Below are 23,291 nucleotides of genomic sequence, written 5' to 3'. Positions count from 1 at the left end.
AAAAAACAAAACAAAAACAGTGCACATGACCTTGCCAGCATTGTCTTGAACGTGCCAGTGAATCACCATGCTTCTATTGTTTCAACTATAGACTCTGTGGGACATATTGATACAATACATCCCAGTGTCATTCCCAGTTACGAAAAGCATCTTGAAATTCCACCATTTCCAAATTGATTTGCTTGAGATTCTCTCTGGAACACTGAATATGGAGAAATACTTTAGAAAGCATTTCAGGATATTTCATTTATGGTGCTGTGTTGGGTACCTAATCTGCACAGGCATTGCTCATGCTGAATTCTCCTTAAAGAATGGGTTCATTTGACTTATAACTAATCCCTATAGTGTTTTCTTTCACACACTACATCATGTTTTGTTCTTCTATTAACACTTGAATTTTAGTGGCAGCATCTTCTTTTGTCGTCAACGTCAAAAGCCATACAGACTTCAACTTATCTTCAAGTCCGAGTTCCTACCATGACAGAATTCCACAGACCACCTGTCGTTTACGGCCTATGAAGGAGACTGACCATGGTAAATATTCGCTTGGCAAGACTGAATCTTTGATGGAATATTCTTTTCTAGTTTGCAGGTTTTGACATTCATGGTAATTTGATCCTAAAACCAGAACATAAACTATAAAACACAATTGCTAGATAGTTTGTTCACTTAATTTAGTGCACAAAATTAAGATTACCCCATTCAGGTTCAGACTCAGAACCTTTTGATCAGTACTTATATAAGCAAGTCAAATATTATATTTTATAACCCCAGATCACTTTAAGTTCATACCACACAATTTTCCCAGTTTTCGGTTAGCCATTCTTCCCATTTTTCCTTTGCTTCTGTTCTTGTTTTTCCTCTGATATAGTTCTCTTCTCTTCTCAAGAAGCATTCTGATTCTGGAGGCCCTTGTTAAATATAAACATAGTTTTCTGAATCTTTATTTGAACTTTATAAAACTTCATTAAATATTTTTTAAAAAAATAAGAGGAATTTCAAGGGAGAAAGAATTGTCGGCTAAAGGCATATAAATCGAAATCCATGCCGTATCTAAGCTAAGAAAATTCTTTCCTTTCAACTTAAATGTCCTTCAGTTAAGTTAGATCACAAATGAGATCCCCAATGCCTTACAGATTTTATGAAATTTTCAATACTAATTATAGTATTCTGAGTTAGAGTGTTACACCATAGTGTCTCATCACTTTAAGACAACTACTGATAAATAGTTAGTTTTCTTCTTTAGACTTGAATACAGAAATACAATTTGGAAGAAAATGTTTAAGCATCATTTGTAATCTAACCACATTAAAAAAGGTCTAAACACTTTTTAAGGCACTATATACAGTACTGTGCAAAAGTCATAGGCAAGTTTGATATTTCACAAAAATATTTGTCTTAGATGGCTATTTTATGTCTTCTGAATTAGTGTGTCAATAGAAAGAAGTATTTTTGAGTTCCATTTGCAAAATGTAAGCCCATATAATAAGAAACGTGAAGGTCCTTAAAGAAAGAACCTAATAAAGTAACAGATCTGTTCCCAGTTATAAAATGTGAGATCTCTGTAGCCATATAGCCCTTAGCTTCTAAGAGAAAGCAATTTATCTGCCAAAGGGCTTGAGAATGGTACATGGATGAATTTCTGCAGTCAGTGCTGAACAGGATGATATTGGAGTTGCATTTCTGCAAAAATAGATTCTTATTCATCCATCATTACCATCAGGGAAGCATCTAACCGGTCCCTCAGCTTCATTCTGCAGCATTACAATGACCCCTAGCATACAGTGAAAAATCATAAAAAACTATTTGCAGCAAAAAGAGGAACAAGGGATCCTGCAACAGATATTGTACAGCACCCACAATGCAAAATGTGCAATGGAACAGTAGTTAAGTTCTCTAAAAGGTTTGGAACAATCTGTTATAGGAGTATCTTTAGAAGCTACTTGCAAGTGTACTTAAAAATTGCTGTTTTTAAAGAAAGGAGTGGTCACAACAAATATCAATTTATTTAGTTTTTTCTGGTTTATAGCATTTTCTCACAAGTGCCTACACTTTTGCACAGTATGTTTATTTAAATGTGCTGTCCAAGGGCAAGAATTATCCACATGCTGTGATTTACATATGTACTCTGATTTAAATATATATTATAATTTTTATTCTGTTCTATACTATTCTTCTCAAACGGAGATTATATGTAGGTAAATGAAACAACTTAGTTAGAAGATTTTCTTACCTTCACGGATTCTTGGGCTGCTGAGTTGAGATCCATTGATAGCATTTGTTTCCAAGTGATGCCACACTAAGAATCGATATCGCTGAGAAGGCAACTAGGAAAAGCAATAATAAAAAGTTTTCACTTCAGAACACAAGCTCTTCTAAAATGATTCTGTAATGTGTAACATTAAGGAAAATCTTTCATTTGTTCATTGAGTTTCCAAACCTCTTTCTTCCAATATGAGCTTCTTGGACTACAAACCAACTTATCAAATCTGGTAAGAATCAGCCCTGAATGGGAATAGTCTATTGCAGGTCACGTCCATATGCCCAAACCGTACTAATTTAGGGCAGTCAATCAAGCTAGAGATGAAGGAGGACAGGAAACCTTGCCAACCAAAACAAATCTATACAGACCTGGGCAGCATCTGCAAACTCAACATAAACAATGGCAAGTCATTTTTTAGTGTCTACGACTCTGAAGTTGTGAATAAACAGTACTAAACTATAGGAAACCATTCAGATTCTTTTCAGTACTGCCTACTTCAAGGTAACAATGTCTAACACAACAGGTTACAGTGAAGAATTGGCTTCTTTTGTCTGATAGCTGGCTGGTATTTTGTTTTGAGCTCTTCGTTTGAGATGATCAGTTTTGTAACCATGCCCTTAATAGCTGTCTAGGCAATCTGGGTGAATGCTTCTGCTAAAGGAATACATATAAATGATATTATCATTATTTGAATACTTAGAAAAGGATTAACACGACTATGGTGTGCACTGTGATGCACACACAATCAACCCTGGTTACCCTGGTAAATTTGTGGCACTATGAAAATAGTTAAAATTTTCTGAAATCATAAAGTGTACAAAATTTCTTTCCTAGAATTTACAATAAACGAATACTGCTTAGCAAACACTGCAATGTATTGAGTCTACAGCAGCAGCACACAACACCCTCAACAAAAGTGACAGCTGTGTTTATGTTAATATGTCCCAGGTGTCCTTTGAGTTCCCAGTTGCTGTAGAATTTGCTTATGTTTATTATACTTATTCTGATGACTGTTTATCTACAGTTTAAAAAACAGCTGAAGTCATGGCTGCTATAAAGTGGAAGGTAACATTAGTTAAAATCATCTTCAAAGCAAGGTTTATCTAATCTGATTTTGGGTTAGGTTTCTTACATATAGACACACACACACACACACATGCTCCTTCCTCTCTCATTGTATTGTAAAGTGTCTAATTATATATATACCTACACATACATTATATATATATATATATATATATATATATATATATATATATATATATATATATAATATAGTCCCAGATGACTGGGGACCCTACCCAGCCGGAACGCCTGGACGGTCCCCGAGATGGACAATACCTCTCCTGGGCCACAAGAGGGCAGCCACCCGGGTCTACTTGGGGGCCACGGGAATGGAGCTGGGATGCTCACCCCTACGGGAGAACGTGGCCACCGCCAGGGGGTGCCCGGACAGTTAGGGAATCCTGGATGGCAGCACTTTCGCCACACCAGGAAGTGCTGCCGGAAGCAATCCCAGGGGAACCCAGAGTGCTTCCAGGTGCTCTCCTGACACTTCCGCCACACCTGGAAGTGACATCAGGGGGAGCACCTGGGTTCAATAGGGTCATGATAAAATGGGCCGCCTCCCTTCAGTAGACGAGCCGGAGTAGGGAGGTAGAAGACGGAGCTTGTGAGGAGGGGAGCAAGGGTCGAAAGAGAAAGAAAAAGGAAAAGAAAGGAAGAGAGAGTTGTTGGAAGGCATTGTGGTGAAAAATGAAAATAAAGAACTGTGTTTTGGACATTATGCTGTTTGTCTGCATGTGTCCGGGGATATGCTTTCCACAATATACTGTATATATATGTATATGTATGTATATATATATATATATATATATATATATATATACATACACTCTCACCTAAAGGATTATTAGGAACACCATACTAATACAGTGTTTGACCCCCTTTCGCCTTCAGAACTGCCTTAATCCTACGTGGCATTGATTCAACAAGGTGCTGAAAGCATTCTTTAGAAATGATGGCCCATATTGATAGGATAGCATCTTGCAGTTGATGGAGATTTGTGGGATGCACATCCAGGGCACGAAGCTCCCGTTCCACCACATCCCAAAGATGCTCTATTTGGTTGAGATCTGGTGACTGTGGGGGCCATTTTAGTACAGTGAACTCATTGTCATGTCCAAGAAACCAATTTGAAATGATTCGAGCTTTGTGACATGGTGCATTATCCTGCTGGAAGTAGCCATCAGAGGATGGGTACATGGTGGTCATGAAGGGATGGACATGGTCAGAAACAATGCTCAGGTAGTCCGTGGCATTTAAACGATGCCCAATTGGCACTAAGGGGCCTAAAGTGTGCCAAGAAAACATCCCCACACCATTACACCACCACCACCAGCCTGCACAGTGGTAACAAGGCATGATGGATCCATGTTCTCATTCTGTTTACGCCAAATTCTGACTCTACCATTTGAATGTCTCAATAGAAATCGAGACTCATCAGACCAGGCAACATTTTTCCAGTCTTCAACTGTCCAATTTTGGTGAGCTCGTGCAAATTGTAGCCTCTTTTCCTATTTGTAGTGGAGATGAGTGGTACCCGGTGGGGTCTTCTGCTGTTGTAGCCCATCCGCCTCAAGGTTGTGCGTGTTGTGGCTTCACAAATGCTTTGCTGCATACCTCGGTTGTAACGAGTGGTTATTTCAGTCAAAGTTGCTCTTCTATCAGCTTGAATCAGTCGGCCCATTCTCCTCTGACCTCTAGCATCAACAAGGCATTTTCGCCCACAGGACTGCCGCATACTGGATGTTTTTCCCTTTTCACACCATTCTTTGTAAACCCTAGAAATGGTTGTGCGTGAAAATCCCAGTAACTGAGCAGATTGTGAAATGCTCAGACCGGCCCGTCTGGCACCAACAACCATGCCACGCTCAAAATTGCTTAAATCACCTTTCTTTCCCATTCTGACATTCAGTTTGGAGTTCAGGAGATTGTCTTGACCAGGACCACACCCCTAAATGCATTGAAGCAACTGCCATGTGATTGGGTGATTAGATAATTGCATTAATGAGAAATTGAACAGCTGTTCCTAAAAAACCTTTAGGTCAGTGTATATATATATATATATATATATATATATATATATATATATAATGTATGTATGTATGTGTGTATATATATATATATATATATATATATATATATATATATATATATATATGAGACGCAGAGCTAGGTTTGGGTTGACGTCAGTTAATGGACGGAAAGTGGCTAGAGAAAACACAAAGACACACTACTTTGTAGTATTTCTCTGCCCCAGCAAGCTCTTATTCTCTCTGTCTCCTTTCTATTCCTGCATGTTCTGTGATTTCCTCTTTCTCTCCACCAGGTGATTCCTTGCTACTGCTTCTCTCCTAACTCCAAGTTCACCTGACTAATCATGATCAGTTTTAAATTGCAAAGTTAAGGGTTCAAGCTGTATACTCCACCGAACACTCAACTCAGTCAATTGCTTCATTTGACACATAATATTTCCACATTATTAAATAACATAAACTAACAAAACACTTCTATTCTGTAATGCTCTTGATTTTATCGTCACATATAATTATATGTACAGTAATGTTGTTCACATCAGTTTGTCCTATCAGAGTTTGTGCTGTAAACAAATTTAAAATTTCACTTTTCAGAAAAGCACTTTTGCCAACAAAAAAAAATATTTTTCTATTTTAATTGGTAAACTGAAACAGCTTTTTGGTTTCCCCTATTTTGACAGCTTGGTGCATATTTAATAAAACCTTGATCCATTTTAAATGAGAGAATTACAGAAATAGCTATGACTTCCGTTGCAACTGCGATGATTGTGTAATTCTATAACAATTTTATTCTCAGTGAAATGATTAAGCAAGAGACATCAGTCAAAAAGGAGCTCCATATTCTGAATAACAACATATTAATTTAAAAATGAGGTTTACTGGCATCTGTTTAAGTGTTCTCATGCTTAATAAGTGATCAGATTACACTCTTAAAGTGTGGGCTGATTGTTTTTAATTGGCTTGTCTTTATTATTCCTGACTGTCCACTGCATTAAAAAATGATTTGTACAAAATAACATGCTTTAACATTCTATGGATGTGGCATATCATAGCCTATTCTGGTAGCATTGGCCTAAAACCAAGAGCCAAACCTCGACAGGACACACTCGCTCATTGGTGGCCAATTAAAAGTGTGGTGGTTCATCATACCTGGAGAGAAAGTCATAACAACATAGCAAGATAAGTAAACTCCACACAGACAGCATACTTTAAAATTACTTACTGGTGAAGCAATGCCAGAATCAGGACTTTCCTCTGCCTCTCTGCTACTTGCAGCTAAAAGTAATAAGCTACTGGTGCCACTTAAGTCTGAGCAGTTTGATGAGTAAGATTTGGGAAAACTGTCATTGCTCCTAACAACGCCCGAGGAGCTGAGGAGAGAGAAGGAAGAATTAGAATGGCAGAATCTCAAAACATTATACAGAAGTAAACAGCCAGCAATGTTCACACCAGCATTAGTTCTGCTTTAGAATGATAAACCATTTCATATCATGTGACTAACAAAGAAAAGATTTTCTGACTTTCAGTAAGAATATTAATAATTTAAAATAAGATAAAGTTCAAATTAACACAAAGGTGTCTTTGAATTTAAAAACAATTATTTTTACTGTATACATTCAATTTATTTTGAAATGAACATAAAATGAAAATTAAGAATTAGCATTCACAAACAAACTGTGATGAGTTTCTCAGCGGGCAAAAGACAGCTTATCTAGAAAGGGAGGCACAGGACAAGCTGACCAAAAGACAGAGAGAAAAACAAACTCACTGGCAATGATGACAATTCCCAACATGACAGGACAAAGCCCTGCAAGTGTCCTGCGTGTCACCAAAGGGCCAAAGACAGGGTCACCATTTTGGGGAAAATGAGGCTGTAGCCTGTGTGGAAACATATACTGTAATGTTCCCAAAGGATGCTAGTGGACTGGACACCTATCAGGTGTCAGTGATGCCTGACTCCTCTTTATTAGCAAGGGTAAATCTACAGGAAGTGGCACAATTCTTACTCATTGCAGAAGTTGCCAGGATTAGTAGAACCATGTTGCTATTATAAACAAATGGGATTATGAGAGAGCTCTACAGCCTTTTGAAAAGCAAGAGTTTTACTCTGTCAGCCTGTTAAGTAATGTTGAATAAAAGCTGCCTGTGGTACAGTGTGGCAGTGTGTTTTTTTTTTTTATGTATACTAGGGGGTTTCACTCATCAACCCCTTTCTCCCCCCATGCCAAGCACTATGCACCATTTTGCTTACCCCAAGGAGACGTGGCCACTCTTCCGAAACCCCTCTTAAACGGTGATGCAATGGGAAACAAATTCCTTCTTTTACCTCCTCTTTGATTGATCAGCTGCTGGCTTGCTGCTGCTGCTATGCTGCTTGATCTGCACTTTGCTCACCTACCCCTCTCTCTACATGCCATTGTGAAGACAGGGGCTGAACGCACTCCATTCGCTCTTCCAAAAACCCTCTTTAACAGTGATACAATGGAAATCAAACAACAGTTGTTTTTTTTACCTCCTCTTTGCTCAATCAGCTGTTTGCTTGCTGCTGCTCCCGTGGTGCGTGATCTGCATTTCATGCGGACGTTTTAAAGTCACTGCCTTGTCTCTCTTCTCCCACAGACATCCTCAAACACTATTCGATCTCTTTTTGCGGTTCTGTTATTTCACCGAGTAATATTTCCCGTTTGTTTACGCTAATGTGATCTTTACTCTCATTTTTTTGAGACCTTTGAATTTTCCTACTTCCATTATCTCTAACCTGCTCTGCATGTGTATCATGGGACTTGCTTCCTTAGGTTGTAAGTATGATGTGACTTGCCCGTCTTGCGGGAAATGAAAGTGTCTCTCTGTCTTTCTTCAAATGCTCATGTCTCATCCCATGTTTTTTTTTTATAATAGAGAGATAGAAACAGTGCAGCTCAGAAGTTTTGGGTTTGGGTGCCTGCCAGTGGAAAGACATGCGGCCATGGGATGTTCAACAAGGAAATTGGCTGATTGCTGCCTCACATGCAAGCACAATCAGCCCATTCATTTCTCACTCATGTTCTGTGTGTCTTTAAGGAAAGCACCTATACCCACAAAGTATAGAAAGGATCTGAATAGGAGAGACAGGGAGAAAAAACATGATCAAGAGTAGAGAATGAGAAAGAGAAGAATCAAGAGATTGAGCTGGCGAAGTGAAAAGGAGGCAAGGCTGTCGGGAGGCCCCGCCGGGAGTGAGAGGAACAGCACTCCTGGGCAAGTTGCTCCTTTTGAGAATTGGTAAGTGCAGGAGTGAATGAGGACTCCTAAGATCATCCTATGGACACCTGAGGATGGCTAACAACTGAAGTGACTGAGACAAAGAGATAAAAGGTTGACCACATTTGCTGCCATCTCAGCCCTAATGCGAAGACCCAAAGAATGAGCATGGGAGACGAACGTAATAAAGAAACACTGGGCAAAAAGAAAAAGAGAAGCAGTTTCTGATTGTGTTTTACTCTTGGATTTTATCCTACAGTATAAACTTATTTATGGATCATTTTGACCTTGATATGCACCTGTTTTTCTGGATTATTTACTTGAAGATGTGACTGCCCTGCACTAATTTTTGTGAACACTGAATTACAGTGAATAAACACTTTCACTTTAAACATTACTAGTTGTTTGTGTCCTCATTGTCCTAGTCCAGTCTTGGTTATGACTATTGATTTTCTAAGAGATGGAAGACGCCAAAGCTGCAGGCACCTGAGACATTACTTTGCCTAAAGATTTTAGTATATAAGAGTTATAGAAGACTCAATGATTTCATGCATTTCTTTATGTTCTCCTTTTTTCTTCTATTTAAGTATTTTTGTGCACCTTGGCTCCCTTGGCATTTATTATACGTTAGTGTGAGAAGAGTTGCAATGATTTCCATCTCCTACCATATTATACATAAATAGATGACACTTCAAAACATGAGGGGAACAAATTACAGTATGAGTACATGAAGGTGTTACAAATCAGGTTGCATCCATTTATATGAGTAATAATTTCCCATCACATCACACTATAAGAGCATAAAGAAATACTGGGCATGCTCACTTGGTCATTATGTTGTCTACCATGTCTTGAAGAAAAGACCTTGGATTGTCTTAACAGGAAGTTGACTGATACAGGATGTCTGGCAGGAGAGTCAGCAACAAAGACTGCTTGAAGTCCTTATCTCATTACATGATTTTTCTAGTAGTTTTCAGGCATAGCCTTCATTTATATAATCTTAGAGTGTTGGGAGCAACTGCATTAGGTACCTGTAATGAGCGGTAGTCTGACATCCCTTGCTTGAACAAAACCAAATCATGTGATGGCCTTGTGTATAGTTAGGTCCAAAAGTATTTGGATATTGATACAGTTTTCATAAATTTGGCTCTGTACATCACCACCAATCATTAAGTGACTGAAGTGAATACTTTCATCTTTAATTTAAGGGATTTACCAAAAATATTGTATGTGCTGTTTAGAAATGATAGCCACTTTTCTGTATACCCCCAATTTTTCCAGGAGCTAATGATAATGATTGCTTCATTTCAAATCCATTTGTGGTGGTGTACAGGGACAAAATTATGAAAATTGTGTCAAAGTCCAAATACTTATGGACCTAACTGTATATGAAAGAGATGGCTACCAGTGAGCACTCAGCTAGAATTATAGTACATATAATGCTCCAATAAGGAAAGAAGAAAAGCAGATGGTTTGGACTGCACAAACAGAACAGAGGATTGTTTGTCACACTAGGAAAAATGGAAAAGGTAAAATCTTTTTCTTTTTCTTTCAGCTGCTCCCATTAGGTGTTGCCACAGCAGATCATCTTCTTCCATATCTTTCTGTCCTCTGCATCTTGTTGTGTTACACCTATCACCTGCATGTCCTCTCTCACCACATCCATAAACCTCCGCATAGGCCTTCCTCTTTTCTTCTTCCCTGGCAGCTCTATCCTTAGTATCCTTCTCCCAATATACTCAGCATCTCTCCTCTGCACATATCCAAACCAACACAATCTTGCCTTCAGACTTTGTCCCCCAACCGTCCAACTTGAGCTAACCCTATAATGTACTCATTTTTAATTCTATCTGTCCTCATCACACCCAGTGCAAATCTTAGCATCTTTAACTCTGCCACCTCCAGGACTGTCTCCTGCTTTCTGGTCAGTGCCACCGTCTCCAACCCATATAACAAAGCTGGTCTCACTACTGTCCTATAGACCTTCCCTTTCACTCTTGCTGATACCCGTCTGTCACAAATTACTCCTGACACTCTTCTCCACCCATTCCACCCTGCCTGCACTCTCTTTTTCACCTCTCTTCCACAATCCCCATTACTCTGTACTGTTGATCCCAAGCATTTAAACTCATCCAGCTGCACCAACTCTGCTCCTTGCATCCTCACCATTCCACTGACCTCCCTCTCATTTACTAACATGTATTCTGTCTTGTTCCTACTGACCTTCATTCCTCTCCTCTCTAGAGCATATCTCCACCTCTCCAGGGTCTCCTCAACCTGCTCCCTACTCTCGCTACAGATCTCAATGTCATCAGCAAATATCATAGTCCACAGGGACTCCTGTCTAATCCTGTCACTCACCTTGTCCATCACCACTGCAAATAAGAAAGGGCTCCTTGTATTCCTCTGTATACTTTCCTGCACTTCCCCATTCCACCACAGCCAATCCCTGATTTAATCCCACCTCCACATTAAATGCATCCGTCACTCCAATCGCAGACCTCACTACTGTCAGTACAGGTCCTTTTCTCCCTCCTTATTGTCCAACCTCTCATACAACTCATCATACGCCTTTTCTTTAGCCTTCACTCACTTTACACCTTATCTCCTTGTACTCTTGTCTACTTTCTGCATCTCTCTTACTATCCCACTTCTTCTTTGCTATCCTCTTCCTCTGTATACTCTCCTGTACTTCCCCATTCCACCACAGCCGATCCCTGATTTAATCTCACCTCCACATTAAATGTATCCGTCACTCCAATCGCAGACCTCACTACTGTCACACTTCTCTCGTACATTTCCTGTACAACTCTCACGTACTTCTCTGTCACTCTCGACTTCTTCATACAATACCACAGCTCCTCTCGAGGCACTCTGTCATTTGCTTTCTCCAGGTCCACAAAGACGCAATGCAACTCGTTCTGGCCATCTCTATACTTCTCCAGCAACATCCTCAGAGTAAACATTGCATCTGTGATGCTGTTTCTTGGCATGAAACCATACTGCTGCACACTAATCATCACCTTCTTAACCTAGCTTCCACTACTCTTTCCCATAACGTCATGCTGTGGCTTATTGCTGGTTGGTATGACCAAAATTCTATATCACGTTATTCGACGATATTTTTTTCCCCATGCATTGAGTGTATGTTAGCCACATTTTCCACGGCAATTACTGCAGTAGACTGGCTAAGAATAACCTATTCCACTGTCATGAAAATTGTACAAAAAAAACATTTTAATGTGCACACAAGTATTAATACAGGTTTGCATGGCCCCATAAAGTTTTCAAGGGGGTGGCACTAATGAAGAGAAGGAATCACATTGCATGACAGATGCAGTCAAAATATAGAACCTTTTTATTGAACAAATTTTGCAAACAACTTAAACTATAATTTTGACAACATATTTTTAACCATCCAAAGAGGCATTTAGCCTTAGTAAAATATCCAGAGGTGCTTGTCAAAAGTTGTATTGCACTTAACATGTCAGAAAAGGAATAAATAGTAAATATGTTTTGTAAACCAACTACACTTTCTGTTAATGTTAACAATCACTGTCCACTGACACGTTAGCTATCTGGATTGTAATGGCTTTGTTTATCTCAATCCACCACTTGCTCCTTTTGTCGTAGGCAGTATCTCTAGCAAATGCCTTTACAAGTGACATGTGACTCGAGTGTCCTGTAGCTTTTTCAGTTTTACCTGAGGACATGGAGGGTGCCAGTCTTAGTTCCATACATTCATGGCACTCTAAAGCATGTTTGCGGCTAAGGTGGTGCAGCAAATTGCTCATGTTGACAACTTTAGCTCGACAGCATTTGCAGTAAATAGTTGTTTGGTCCACATCCGACCTTTCAAAACCAAAGTATCTCCAGACAACAGACATGGCTCCTTTTTTCGGCAAAAGTTCTTCTGTGTCATCATGTTCCATTTTATTATCTGCTAAAGCTTCAGTTACTGAATGTTCTCTGTCCATTTTTACCACTGAATACATCCACTAACGCATGTATTCCGTTGCATTCATGTTTAGCGGTATAGCAGTGAAAAAGGTCCCCCCTCAAACAGTTTCCCGCTGCACCATATTCCGAATATTGTTTAGGCTATTTAAACCGGCATTGCGGTATAAGAAAAATCCATATCATAACAAAAATAAAAAATGGTTTTGGGTATGAACTGGTTTACCTCCCAGCACTACTATGGCTCATCAATTTTATCCCCCCCGTATTTACTACAACCCCCTTATTCTTAAATATCGGCACCAGTACACTTCTTCTACACTCCTCAGGCATCCTCTCAATTCACATCACATCCACATCATCCAACCTCTTCTCTCTCTCGCTCCCTTCATTCATCAGCCTCTCAAAGTACTCTTTCCATCTGCTCAACACACTCTCCTCGCTTGTGAGTATGTTTCCATCTTTATCGTTTATCACCCTAACCTGATGCACATTTTTCCCAGCTCGGTCCCTCTGTCTAGCCAATCAGTACAGGTCCTTTTCTCCCTCCTTAGTGTCCAACCTCTCATAAAACTCATCATACGCCTTTTCTTTAGCCTTCACTCACCTTGCACCTTATCTCCTTGTACTCTTGTCTACTTTCTACATCTCTCTTACTATCCCACTTCTTCTTTGCCATCCTCTTCCTCTGTATACTCTCCTGTACTTCCCCATTCCACCACCAGGTTTCCTTTTCCTTCTTCCTCTTTCCAGATGTCACACCAAGCACCCTTCTTGCTGTCACCCTTACTACATCTGCTGTAGTTTCCCAACTGTCTGGTAACTGTTAACTACCACCCGTGCCTGTCTCACCTCCTCCCTAAACTCAACCTTGCCTTATTCTCTTTCCATTTAGTCTCTTGTACACACAATGTATCAACCTTCCTTCTCTCCATCATATCTGCTAACTCTCTACCCTTACCAGTCATACTGCCAACATTCAAAGTTCCTACCCTCAGTTCCACTCTCTTTACTTTCCTCCTCTCCTCTTGCCTCTACAAACATCTCCCCCCTCTTCTTCTCCTTTCGGCCAACAGTAGCCCAATTTCCACCAGCATCCAGGGCTCGACCGATCCGTTATGGAAATTTGTACTGTTGTCCGCATATTGATTTTGCAAAATTTTACACCGGATGCCCTTCCTGACGTAACCCTCCCCATTTATCCGGGCTTGGGACTGGACCTACAAATGCACTTCAACGGGAAAAACTGATCAAAGAATACAATCAGCCAAACATCTGAGGAATTACATATCCATTGGAGATGTCTGCAATACTAAAGTGGCACTTGGCATTTTTACATTCATCTCCTTAGCTGCACATTTTAATGACCCAAAATAAAAACATCTTAAAATGCTACAGTACAAAATAAATCTTACTTAAAATGCCAGGACACAAAATAAGTCTGACTTTTAGTAAGTTGCGCTTTTTTAAAGTATGCTAATGACGAAAAGGTAATGGGTGAAAATTAACACAACATGCAGGGGTGGGGGGGGAATCAGGTTTACAAGGATCATATCTTTTCTAACCAAAATAACTGATGAAATGTTTTGTATATAAAATCAAACAAAGAAACCATGCTTGCGTATTAGAAGAATTCAACCAAACCATGGTCAATATATAATAACACAGCTAGCATCATTGGACTTCGAAATATGATCCCATATGTGACTCCTACGTGGAGTATTATTGTAGAGAAATCCAGTTTTCACTCTCTGGCCTATTATTGTCCTTTTGTTTGTTTCAAAATTTAAGTTAGAAGGTTTAATGATTCTGTCACTATGTCATTTTTTTTACTGAGCAAGAATATTAACATGCTAAGTCCTGATTTCCTTTTATATGAAATGATAATACAACTGCAGTTTCACTCATTTTTTGTCACCTTCAACAAGTGCTTTAATAGCCTTGACCCTTTGTAATGTCACCAGAGCCATTATTCATTTTTTATTCTGGCGTTTTGAAGATTTTATGGTCATGCTGTAATTATTTAAAGAGAAATAACAGATAAAAATGCATGAATTTTATTATGTCACCCAACACATTCATTAACTGCATCTATAATAAGCCATTCACAGTTTCCCAAAAAACATGAACTACTTTCAGAGTTGTCTGAAGTTTAAACTGTTCCCTTATTCATTAAGTTTCAGTTCACTCTTTTAATTCTGTTTGCCTTTCTAGACTGTCTTGAGAGCCTACTACATGAAATTATGACTGACTGATTGGAATGAGTTTTCCTTTTAAATTATTTCCTTCTTTTAACACTAACAAATCAACAAATCAACAAATAAACTACATTTAAAACCATGGGAAGGCAGGAAGAGAAATCGTACATTTTCTTACAAAAACTTTCAGAACTGAGTCATCTAATCCTTCAAGTCCTGGATGAGACATTTGGAGATATGGAATTTTTTAAATTTTCAAAGGTTCCAGTTATTTAAACTTGGATTTTCTGTATCCCTCCTCTACCATTCTCACCATCTGAAGAAGAGTCTCACTGGGAATATTCTGCTCACAACCTTAACCAAGGAGGTCTATCTGATAATTTTCTCCCCTACCAGAATATCTCACTGTAGACTGAAGAGTTTTGAACAAAGTAAGCCCAAGCACTTTGCTTATTTTAAACAATATATGGGTCTTCTGGGCTACAACCTCTTTAATTTGTACTTTTTGGCTATTTCTGTATCAGTTTTTCATTTTTTTTTACATTGACTTTTAAAAGATGCACATAACCTTTTTATATAACTGTTATTTATAATTTATAATTTGAACTGGTGACCCAGACTTGTCACTCTATGTGCACATATTTTATGTTATCTTCAAGTTACTACAATTTTTCCTACATCCCAAAAGATAAACATACAGTGTGTAATTGATTGGCAGCTCAGTACTGGTACAAATATGTGATTATTGTAAACTCAATATTGTCTGGCATGAATGAGTGCAGCTGAGCGTACTCTGTAATGGACTTGGGTCATGTTCAGGGCTGCTTCCTGCCTCTGTTGATATGCCATCTGGACAGGTTCTTGGGTCTTGAGACCCTTCAATAGAAAATATGGAAACAGAAGATAACTGGAGGCCTTATTTGATTAGTTCTATAAATGAATGAACATTTCTGTAAATTAACAGTAGACATTTGACATTGCTCATATAGAAACAAGAGCTTAATTGTTTCTTTTTTTTTTTTTAAATCTGGCTTGATAGAAACACCTTCATTACACTATATAACAGAAGTACTAAACTGCTTGACATTTTGTTATATTTTATTTAAAACGATTAAACTAATATATACATATATATACTATATTTGTGATTATTCAAATGCGTTATAAAGCAGGGCACAAGAGTTATTGCGGATTAGTTTTTCACGTCATCTAGGTATATCTTTCAAACGTATTAAAAATAAAAAACATGATCCTTTAAAATTAGGGTTAGGTTACCTTGACCTCTACACCTTGCACCGGATTAATTCGGTAGCCATAACAGCGGGATATCCGAGTAGATGTAATTAAATGATCATCGTGCAACAATATCCAAACATGGAACATCTTTTATTCATCTCGGTCTAGCCTGCTCTGCTTCACGTCACGTCTAATCCCACTCTCTCTGCACCCATAAGCTTAATATCATAAAGCAAAGACGTGCCATTGCTTTTAATAAAGCTTTTGGGTATGTAGCTGAGAAAGCGGGGTTTGCTACTCTAACGTTAATTCTTGTGTCGCGCATCCCTTTAAACTTTTTTCCAATTCCAGTGCAAACATGTGTCCTACCTTTCTGACATGTCCTGCCTCACGTTGGTCGGACTCCTTTAATGCATATCCTGAAGGTAGTGTGAAAACTCACGGCCAGTGCTTTTCCCATGCGGTCCTGTGAAAGACGAGCTGTGCCAGTGTAAACGCGGGGTTAGCGACTTTCTATTGCCTCACGTTTTCTTGGCGTTTGAAAAAGAGGTCAGGGATAGCGGGCTGTTGCCAAGCAACGCCAAGCGTCTTTCCATCAGGTCTGCCACAAGTTCAGGGTCGATGCGCTCTGAAGTGTCCTGTTCGTTAGCTATAAGCGTAAGCTGTGGCTCCCGAATGTTTCTTAGTTAGCAAGTGGGCTTTTCAGATTGCCTTATTAAAAAAGCGCTATATCGGTTCAATCCGTCTAACGTGTACGTTTCAGCATTACATTTAACATGTTTTCTCCATATACGCGTGTTTAGCTGACAACCGAAAGTGCAATGCTGTCTTAGATTATCAATGTGTATCGTATTTGTACGCCTTTCTTGTTTCAACAGATTCCACTGCTCATCACAATGACGCGTGCCTTTAAATCTATTAAAATGGATGGTTGTGCGTGCGTGCGTGCGTGCGGGCGCGCGCGCAGTGGTCTGGATTGGCTACGTCTTCTACGATTGGGTTATATCGGACATATGGATGGATTTCAAATTAAATATTCGGAAAATGAATGCGTGGGGTTTCCATGTGGTTTGAGGTTTTGCGTCGGCAACACACATTGTACTAAGGCTTCATTATTATGTTTGTGGCAGACCTAAAGTGCCTGTGGACTCAGTGTAATGTACGGTGGATTCAGGAAGGATTCAGACCTCTCCACTTACTGTACACTTTATTGTGTTGTGGACTTAATTTTAAATTGATAACTTTCCCATTTTTGGCCATCAGTCTACACTGAGTAACCCATAATTACCAAATGAAAACATCCATCCATCCATTATCCAACCCGCTATATCCTAACTACAGGGTCACGGGGTTCTGCTGGAGCCAACACAGGCAGGAAACAAACCTCAGACAGGGCGCCAGCCCACTGCAGGGTGAGCACACACAAACGCACACACCAAGCACACACTAGGGACAATTTAGAATCGCCAATGCATCTAACCTGCATGTCTTTGGACTGTGGGAGGAAACCTGAGCACCAGGAGAAACCCCACGCAGACACGGGGAGAACATGCAAACTCCACGCAGGGAGGACCCTGGAAATTAACTCCAAGTCTCCTAACTGCGAGGCAGCAGCGCTACCCACTGCACCACCATGCCAAATGAAAACATGTTCCTAGAAAGGTTTGCAAATATTTTAAAAATCAAACATTAAAATCAGTCATTTATCTAAGTATTCAGACCCTATGCTGTAGCACTCCAGATTGTGGCCTGGTGTATCCTGATCGCTTTATTTATTCTTGAGGTGATCTAGAACTTGATTGGAGTTCAGCTGTGGCAAATTGATTTGATTACACATAGCTTAGAAAGGCACACATCAGTGTATATAAGGCCACACTATTTAAACTACAGTGAGGGCAATAACCAGGTCATGAAGTCCAAGAAATACTTTATAGACCTCCGGGATCAAATTGTGGTGAGGCATAAATCAATGCAGGGTTAAAAAAGCCAGGAACACAGGGCCACAGTAATTGTGAAATGGATGAAGTTTCGAACAATTGTGACTTTTCCTAGTGATGGCCATACAGTCAAACTGAGTAACTAGGCAAGAGGGGTCTTGGTCAGGGCAGTGACCAAGAACACAATTGTCACTCTAACAGAGCTTCAGGAGTCCTCTGCTGTAATGGGATAACCTGTTGAAAGCAGCCATTTTAGCAGTACTCATCAATCAGCCATTTTTGGGAGGATGGCTGCACCCATGAGCAAAAGGCATATGACGGTTTAAAGGAATCTGAGAGTACGAGGATAATGATTCTCTGGACTGATGAGACAACAAGCATGGTGGTGCCAAAATTGTGTTATGGGGGTGCTTCTCAGTGGCACAAATAAGAAGACTGTCAGAATTGAGGGAAGGACAAATGCAGCCAACTACAGAGATGTCTTTGAAGAAAGAGTATAAACAACCTCAGACTGTGGTGACAGTTGACCTTTCATCATGACAATGACCCAAAGCATTCAGTCTAGACAATGATGAAGTGGCTTTCAGACAAGTCAGTGACTGTCCTTGAGTGGCCCAGTCAAATCTCAGATTTAAACTCCAGAGAACATATGTGGAGAGACCTGACAATCACAGTTTACAGAAGCTTCCTGTGCAATTTAACTAAGTTTGAGAGCATCTGCCAGGAAGGATGGGATAAACTTCCCAAATCCAGGAGTGCAACACTTCTAGAGTAGTCCATCCGTCCATCCATCCATTGTCCAATCCGCTATATCCTAACTACAGGGTCACGGGGGTCTGCTGGAGGCAATCCCAGCCAACAAACGGTGCAAGGCAGAGCGCCAGCCCACCACAGTGTAGAGTAGTCTGCAGTTGTAATTGCTTCTACAAAGCACTGAATAAAGGGTCAGTACTTATAAATGAGAGATTTAACCCAGCCACAGGGGATGCACCAACCAGTGTGTTTCTTTGTGGCAGTCCCAAGTCCGGATAAAGGGGGAGGGTTACATCAAAAAGGACATCCAGTGTAAACATTTGCCATATCAATATAGTCAAGAGGGTGCTGGCAGAAACTGGGCTACTGTTGGCCAAAGAAGAGAGGGAAGATGTGTCCAGAGGCAGGAGGAGAGGAGGAAGGTAAAGAGAGTGGAACTGAAGGTAGGAACTTTGAATGTTGGCAGCATGACTGTTAGGGGAAGAGAGTGAGCTGATGTGATGGAGAGAAAGAAGGTTGAGATATTTTGCATGCAAGAGACTAAATAAGGCCAGATGAATTGGAGGTGGATTCATATTGTTCTATCATGATGTGGATGGAGAAATGGGGTAGGGGTTTTTCTGAGGGAACAGTATGTCAAGAGTGTTTTGGAGACTAAAAGAGTGTTGGACAGAGTGATGATTGTGAAGCTTTTAACTATAAGTGTGATGACGAATGTTGTTAGTGCATATGTCCCACAAGTTGGGTGTGCAATGGATGAAAAAGACGATTTCTGGAGTGAGCTGGATGAAGTGATGGACAGTGTACCCCAGGAATAGAAAGTGGTGATTGGAGTGAATTTCAATGGACATATTGGTGAAGGAAACAGAGGAGGAGGTGATGGGTAAGTATGGTATCAAGGAGAGGAATGAACAAGGTCAGATGATAGTGGATTTTGCAAAAAGGATGGATATGACTATGGTGAAAACATATTTTAAGAAGAGGGAGGAACATAGGGTAACATACAAGAGTGGAAGAAGATGCACACAGGTAGATTATATCCTATGCAGGAGGGTCAATCTGAAGGAGACTGAAAACTGCCAAGTGGTGGCAGGGGAAAGTGTAATATTGCAGCATAGGATGGTGGTCTGTAGGATGACGTTAGAGATCAAGAAGAAAAGGAGAGTGAGGACAGAGCCAAGGATCAAATGGTGGAAGTTGAAAAAGGAAGACTGCAAGGTTCAGTTCAGGGAGGAGGTAAGACAGGCACTGGGTGGTAGTGAAGAGTTACCAGACAGCTGGGTAACCACAGCAGAAGTAATAAGAGTGACAGCAAGAAGGGTGCGTGGCGTGACATTTGGACAGAGGAAGGAGGAAAAGGAAACCTGGTGGTGGAATGTGGAAGTACAGGAGAATATATAGATGAAGGAGAATGGCAAAGAAGAAGTGGGATAGTCAGAGAGATGCAGAAAGTAGGCAAGAGTACAAGGAGATAAGGTTCAAGGTGAAGAGGGATGAGGCAAAGGCTAAAGGATAGGCATATGATGAGTTGTATGAGAGGCTGGACACTAAGAAGGGAGAAAAGGACTGGTACTGATTGACTAGACAGAGGGACCAAGCTGGGAAAGATGTGCAGCAGGTTAGGGTCATAAACGATAAAGATGGAAACATACAAGCGAGGAGGATGTGTTGAGCAGATGGAAACAGTACTTTGTGAGGCTGATGAATAATGAGAATGAGAGAGAGAGAAGGTTGGATGATGTGGAGATTGTGAATCAGGAAGTGCAATGGATTAGCAAGGAGGAAGTAAGAACAGCTATGAAGAGAATGAAGAATGGAAATGCTATTGGTCCAGATGACATACCTGTGGAAGCATGGAGGTGTTTAGAAGATTTGGTAATGGAGTTTTTAACCAGATTGTTTAATGGAATCTTGGAAAGTGAGAGGATACCTGAGGAGTGGAGAAGAAGCGTACTGGTACTGATTTTTAAGAATAAGGGGATGTGCAGAGCTGTACTAACTACAGGAGGATAAAACTGATGAGCCACAGCATGAAGTTATGGGAAAGATTAGTGGAAGCTAGGTTAAGAAGGAAGGTGATGATTAGTGAGCAGCAGTATGGTTTCATGCCAGGAAAGAACACCACAGATGTGATGTTTGCTCTGAGGGTGTTGATGGAGAAGTATAACAAAGGCTAGAAGGAGCTGCATTGCGTCTTTGTGGACATGGGGAAAATATATAACCGGGTGCTTTGAGAGGAGTTGTGGAATTGTATGAGGAAGTCGAGAGTGGCAGAGAAGTACTTTAAGAGTTGTACAGGATATGTACAAGGGAAGTGTGACAGTGGTGAGGTCTGCGGTAGGAGTGACAGATGCATTCAACATGGAGGTGAGATTACATCAGGGATCATCTCTGAGCCCTTTCCTATTTGCAATCTTGATGGACAGGTTGACAGATGAGATTAGACAGGAGTACACTTGGACTATGATGTTTGCTGATGACATTGTAATCTGTAGAAAGAGTAGGGAGCTGTTTGAGCAGACCCTGGAAAGGTGGAGACATGCTCTGGAGAGGAGAGGAGAGGAATGACAGTCAGTAGGAACAAGACAGAATACATGTGTGTAAATGAGAGGGAGGTCAGTGGAATGGTGAGATGGCGAAGGTAGATGAGTTTAAATACTTGGGGTCAACAGAAAAGAATACCGGGTATTGTGGAAGAGAGGTGAAAAAGAGAGTGCAGACAGGGTGGAATGTGTGGAGAAGAGAGGCAGGAGTGATTTGTGACAGACTGTGTCAGCAAGAGTGAAAGGGAAGGTCTACAAGATGGCAGTGAGACCAGCTTTGATATATGGGTTGGAGACAGTGGCACTGACCAGAAAGCAGGTGACAGAGATAGAAGTAGCAAAGTTAAAGATGCTAAGATTTGCATGACAAGGATGGACAGAATTAGAAATGAGTGCATTAGAGGGTCAGCTCAGGTTGGACGGTTTGGAGACAAAGTCAGAGAGGCGAGATTGCGTTGGTTTGGACATGTGCAGAGGAGAGATGCTGAGTATATTGGGAGAAAGATGCTAAGGATAGAGCTGCCAGGCAAGAGAAAAAGGGGAAGGCCTAAGAGAAAGTTTATGGATGTGGTGAGAAAGGGCATGCAGGTGATGGGTTTAACAGAACAAGATACAGAAGACAGGACGATATGGAACAAGATGATCCACTGTGGTAACCCCCAACAGGAGCAGCCGAAAGAAGAAGACTTATGAATGAGAGATTTCAGTTTTTGATTTTTAATAAGTTTGCAAACCTTTGTGAAAACATATTTTCACCTCGTAATTATGTGAGTGAGTTGAGTGTAGACTGATTAGCAAAAATGGCAAATGTATCCATTTAAAATGAAATGTACAACACAATAAAATAGCAGAATGTGAAGGAGTTTGAATGCTTACTGAATCCACTGTACAGTATGTTAGGCTCATGATAAACTTACCAAAGAAAAAAAGGTCTTATCTTTTCCCCTTTTAGACAACATGACAAAGTGAGATTAAAAGATAATGAGAATGGTCTGTTGCAGAGTTAAAGACACTATTGATCATTTCTGAAAATGAATAGGCACTAAGGTGAAGCTCTCAAGTTGAGTTAAAGGTAAGTCCGGAAATAAAAATGGTTAAAACATTGAATCTAAAAATGTGGAGATGCACCAAGAGTGTATGCATTCAATACACAAAAAAACAGCATGCATCATAATAAGCTGGTTTATAGACCAAAGAATATTAGAGTATACATCAACAATGCACACAGATCAAAAATGTAGGATGACACCGCAAACACAAATAAAATCAAAAGCTGCAGATACTAGAAAGAAATAGGAGCACTTCGCTTTATCTGTAAAATTAGCTTAGCTTCTGTATTTTGACTTATTTTAACAGCTGAGCATCCAAATACTTCAATGAGAATTATACTTTTTTTCGAATGTCATGTCCTGAAATTAAGATGACCTTTCAAAAGGAAAAGCAACAGGAACCACCCTTTTGTTTTCAGCTATAACACTGGCTCCAGTATTTAACACTTGACGAAAACAAAACTCATTCATTCCAAAGATGAGCTCTGTAATATACCAATGAGTGAAAAAGATGACCTCCTTAATGTTAATGCATTACATGACAACTTGTTGAAGAAGCAGTTATGGCACTGCAAACAATACAGACTAATGAACATTAAGAAAATCACACAGATGACATCCATCACACGAGCATTACACTTTTTCTTTAATCGATTTATCAGACCTACTACACCACTCATCAATTCTAGACACTCAAAAAATTCTGACAAGGAAACTATGAAGTTGCAGAGCAAGAGTTTAGGACCCATTTTCAATGGAAATATAACTGGGTAAGTAAAAACTGCAACTACTAGAATATTTGCTATGTTTTTCATTACAGTGGAAAGTAAATTAGGAATCTAAAGTGTAAGTGTGGCATCAAAGCTGACAGAATTACAGATGAATATGATGGCATCAGGTAACCGTTTATGTTTCATTGTCTATCTAGTGAACTGTACTTTTTTGAAAGCAAATAAAGTATACGTTCTATATGCTTTTCCTTTTTCTGGCAATATAAGGGAAAATGTGTGTGGGAAG

At 39.9% G+C, this 23,291-nt stretch overlaps 2 protein-coding genes across 3 annotated transcripts in view; one reads left to right on the top strand and one right to left on the bottom strand.

The window, feature by feature from the left end:
- The window catches only part of LOC120531535, a 46,669-nt gene extending 29,780 nt beyond the window's left edge, over nt 1-16,889 (bottom strand). The window contains exons 1-4 of the mRNA XM_039757036.1: nt 16,362-16,889; nt 6,584-6,731; nt 2,234-2,327; nt 793-911 (exon numbers count right to left, since the gene is read on the bottom strand). Of these exons, the coding sequence (XP_039612970.1) occupies nt 793-911; nt 2,234-2,327; nt 6,584-6,731; nt 16,362-16,372 (372 nt within the window). The 5' untranslated portion in view covers nt 16,373-16,889. The remainder of the gene's footprint in view (nt 1-792; nt 912-2,233; nt 2,328-6,583; nt 6,732-16,361) is intronic.
- A 5,869-nt stretch (nt 16,890-22,758) lies between these two features.
- Nucleotides 22,759-23,291, top strand: part of LOC120531525 (transient receptor potential cation channel subfamily V member 6-like) — a 50,561-nt gene continuing 50,028 nt past the window's right edge. For both annotated transcript variants that reach the window (XM_039757023.1, XM_039757013.1), the window contains exon 1: nt 22,759-23,044. In XM_039757023.1, coding sequence (XP_039612957.1) covers nt 22,773-23,044 — 272 coding nt within the window. In that variant the 5' untranslated portion in view covers nt 22,759-22,772. The remainder of the gene's footprint in view (nt 23,045-23,291) is intronic.

Source organism: Polypterus senegalus, chromosome 1 (genome assembly GCF_016835505.1).
Source record: "Polypterus senegalus isolate Bchr_013 chromosome 1, ASM1683550v1, whole genome shotgun sequence".
Taxonomy (NCBI): Eukaryota; Metazoa; Chordata; class Cladistia; order Polypteriformes; family Polypteridae; genus Polypterus; species Polypterus senegalus.
This window is presented reverse-complemented; position numbering and strand designations above follow the sequence as displayed.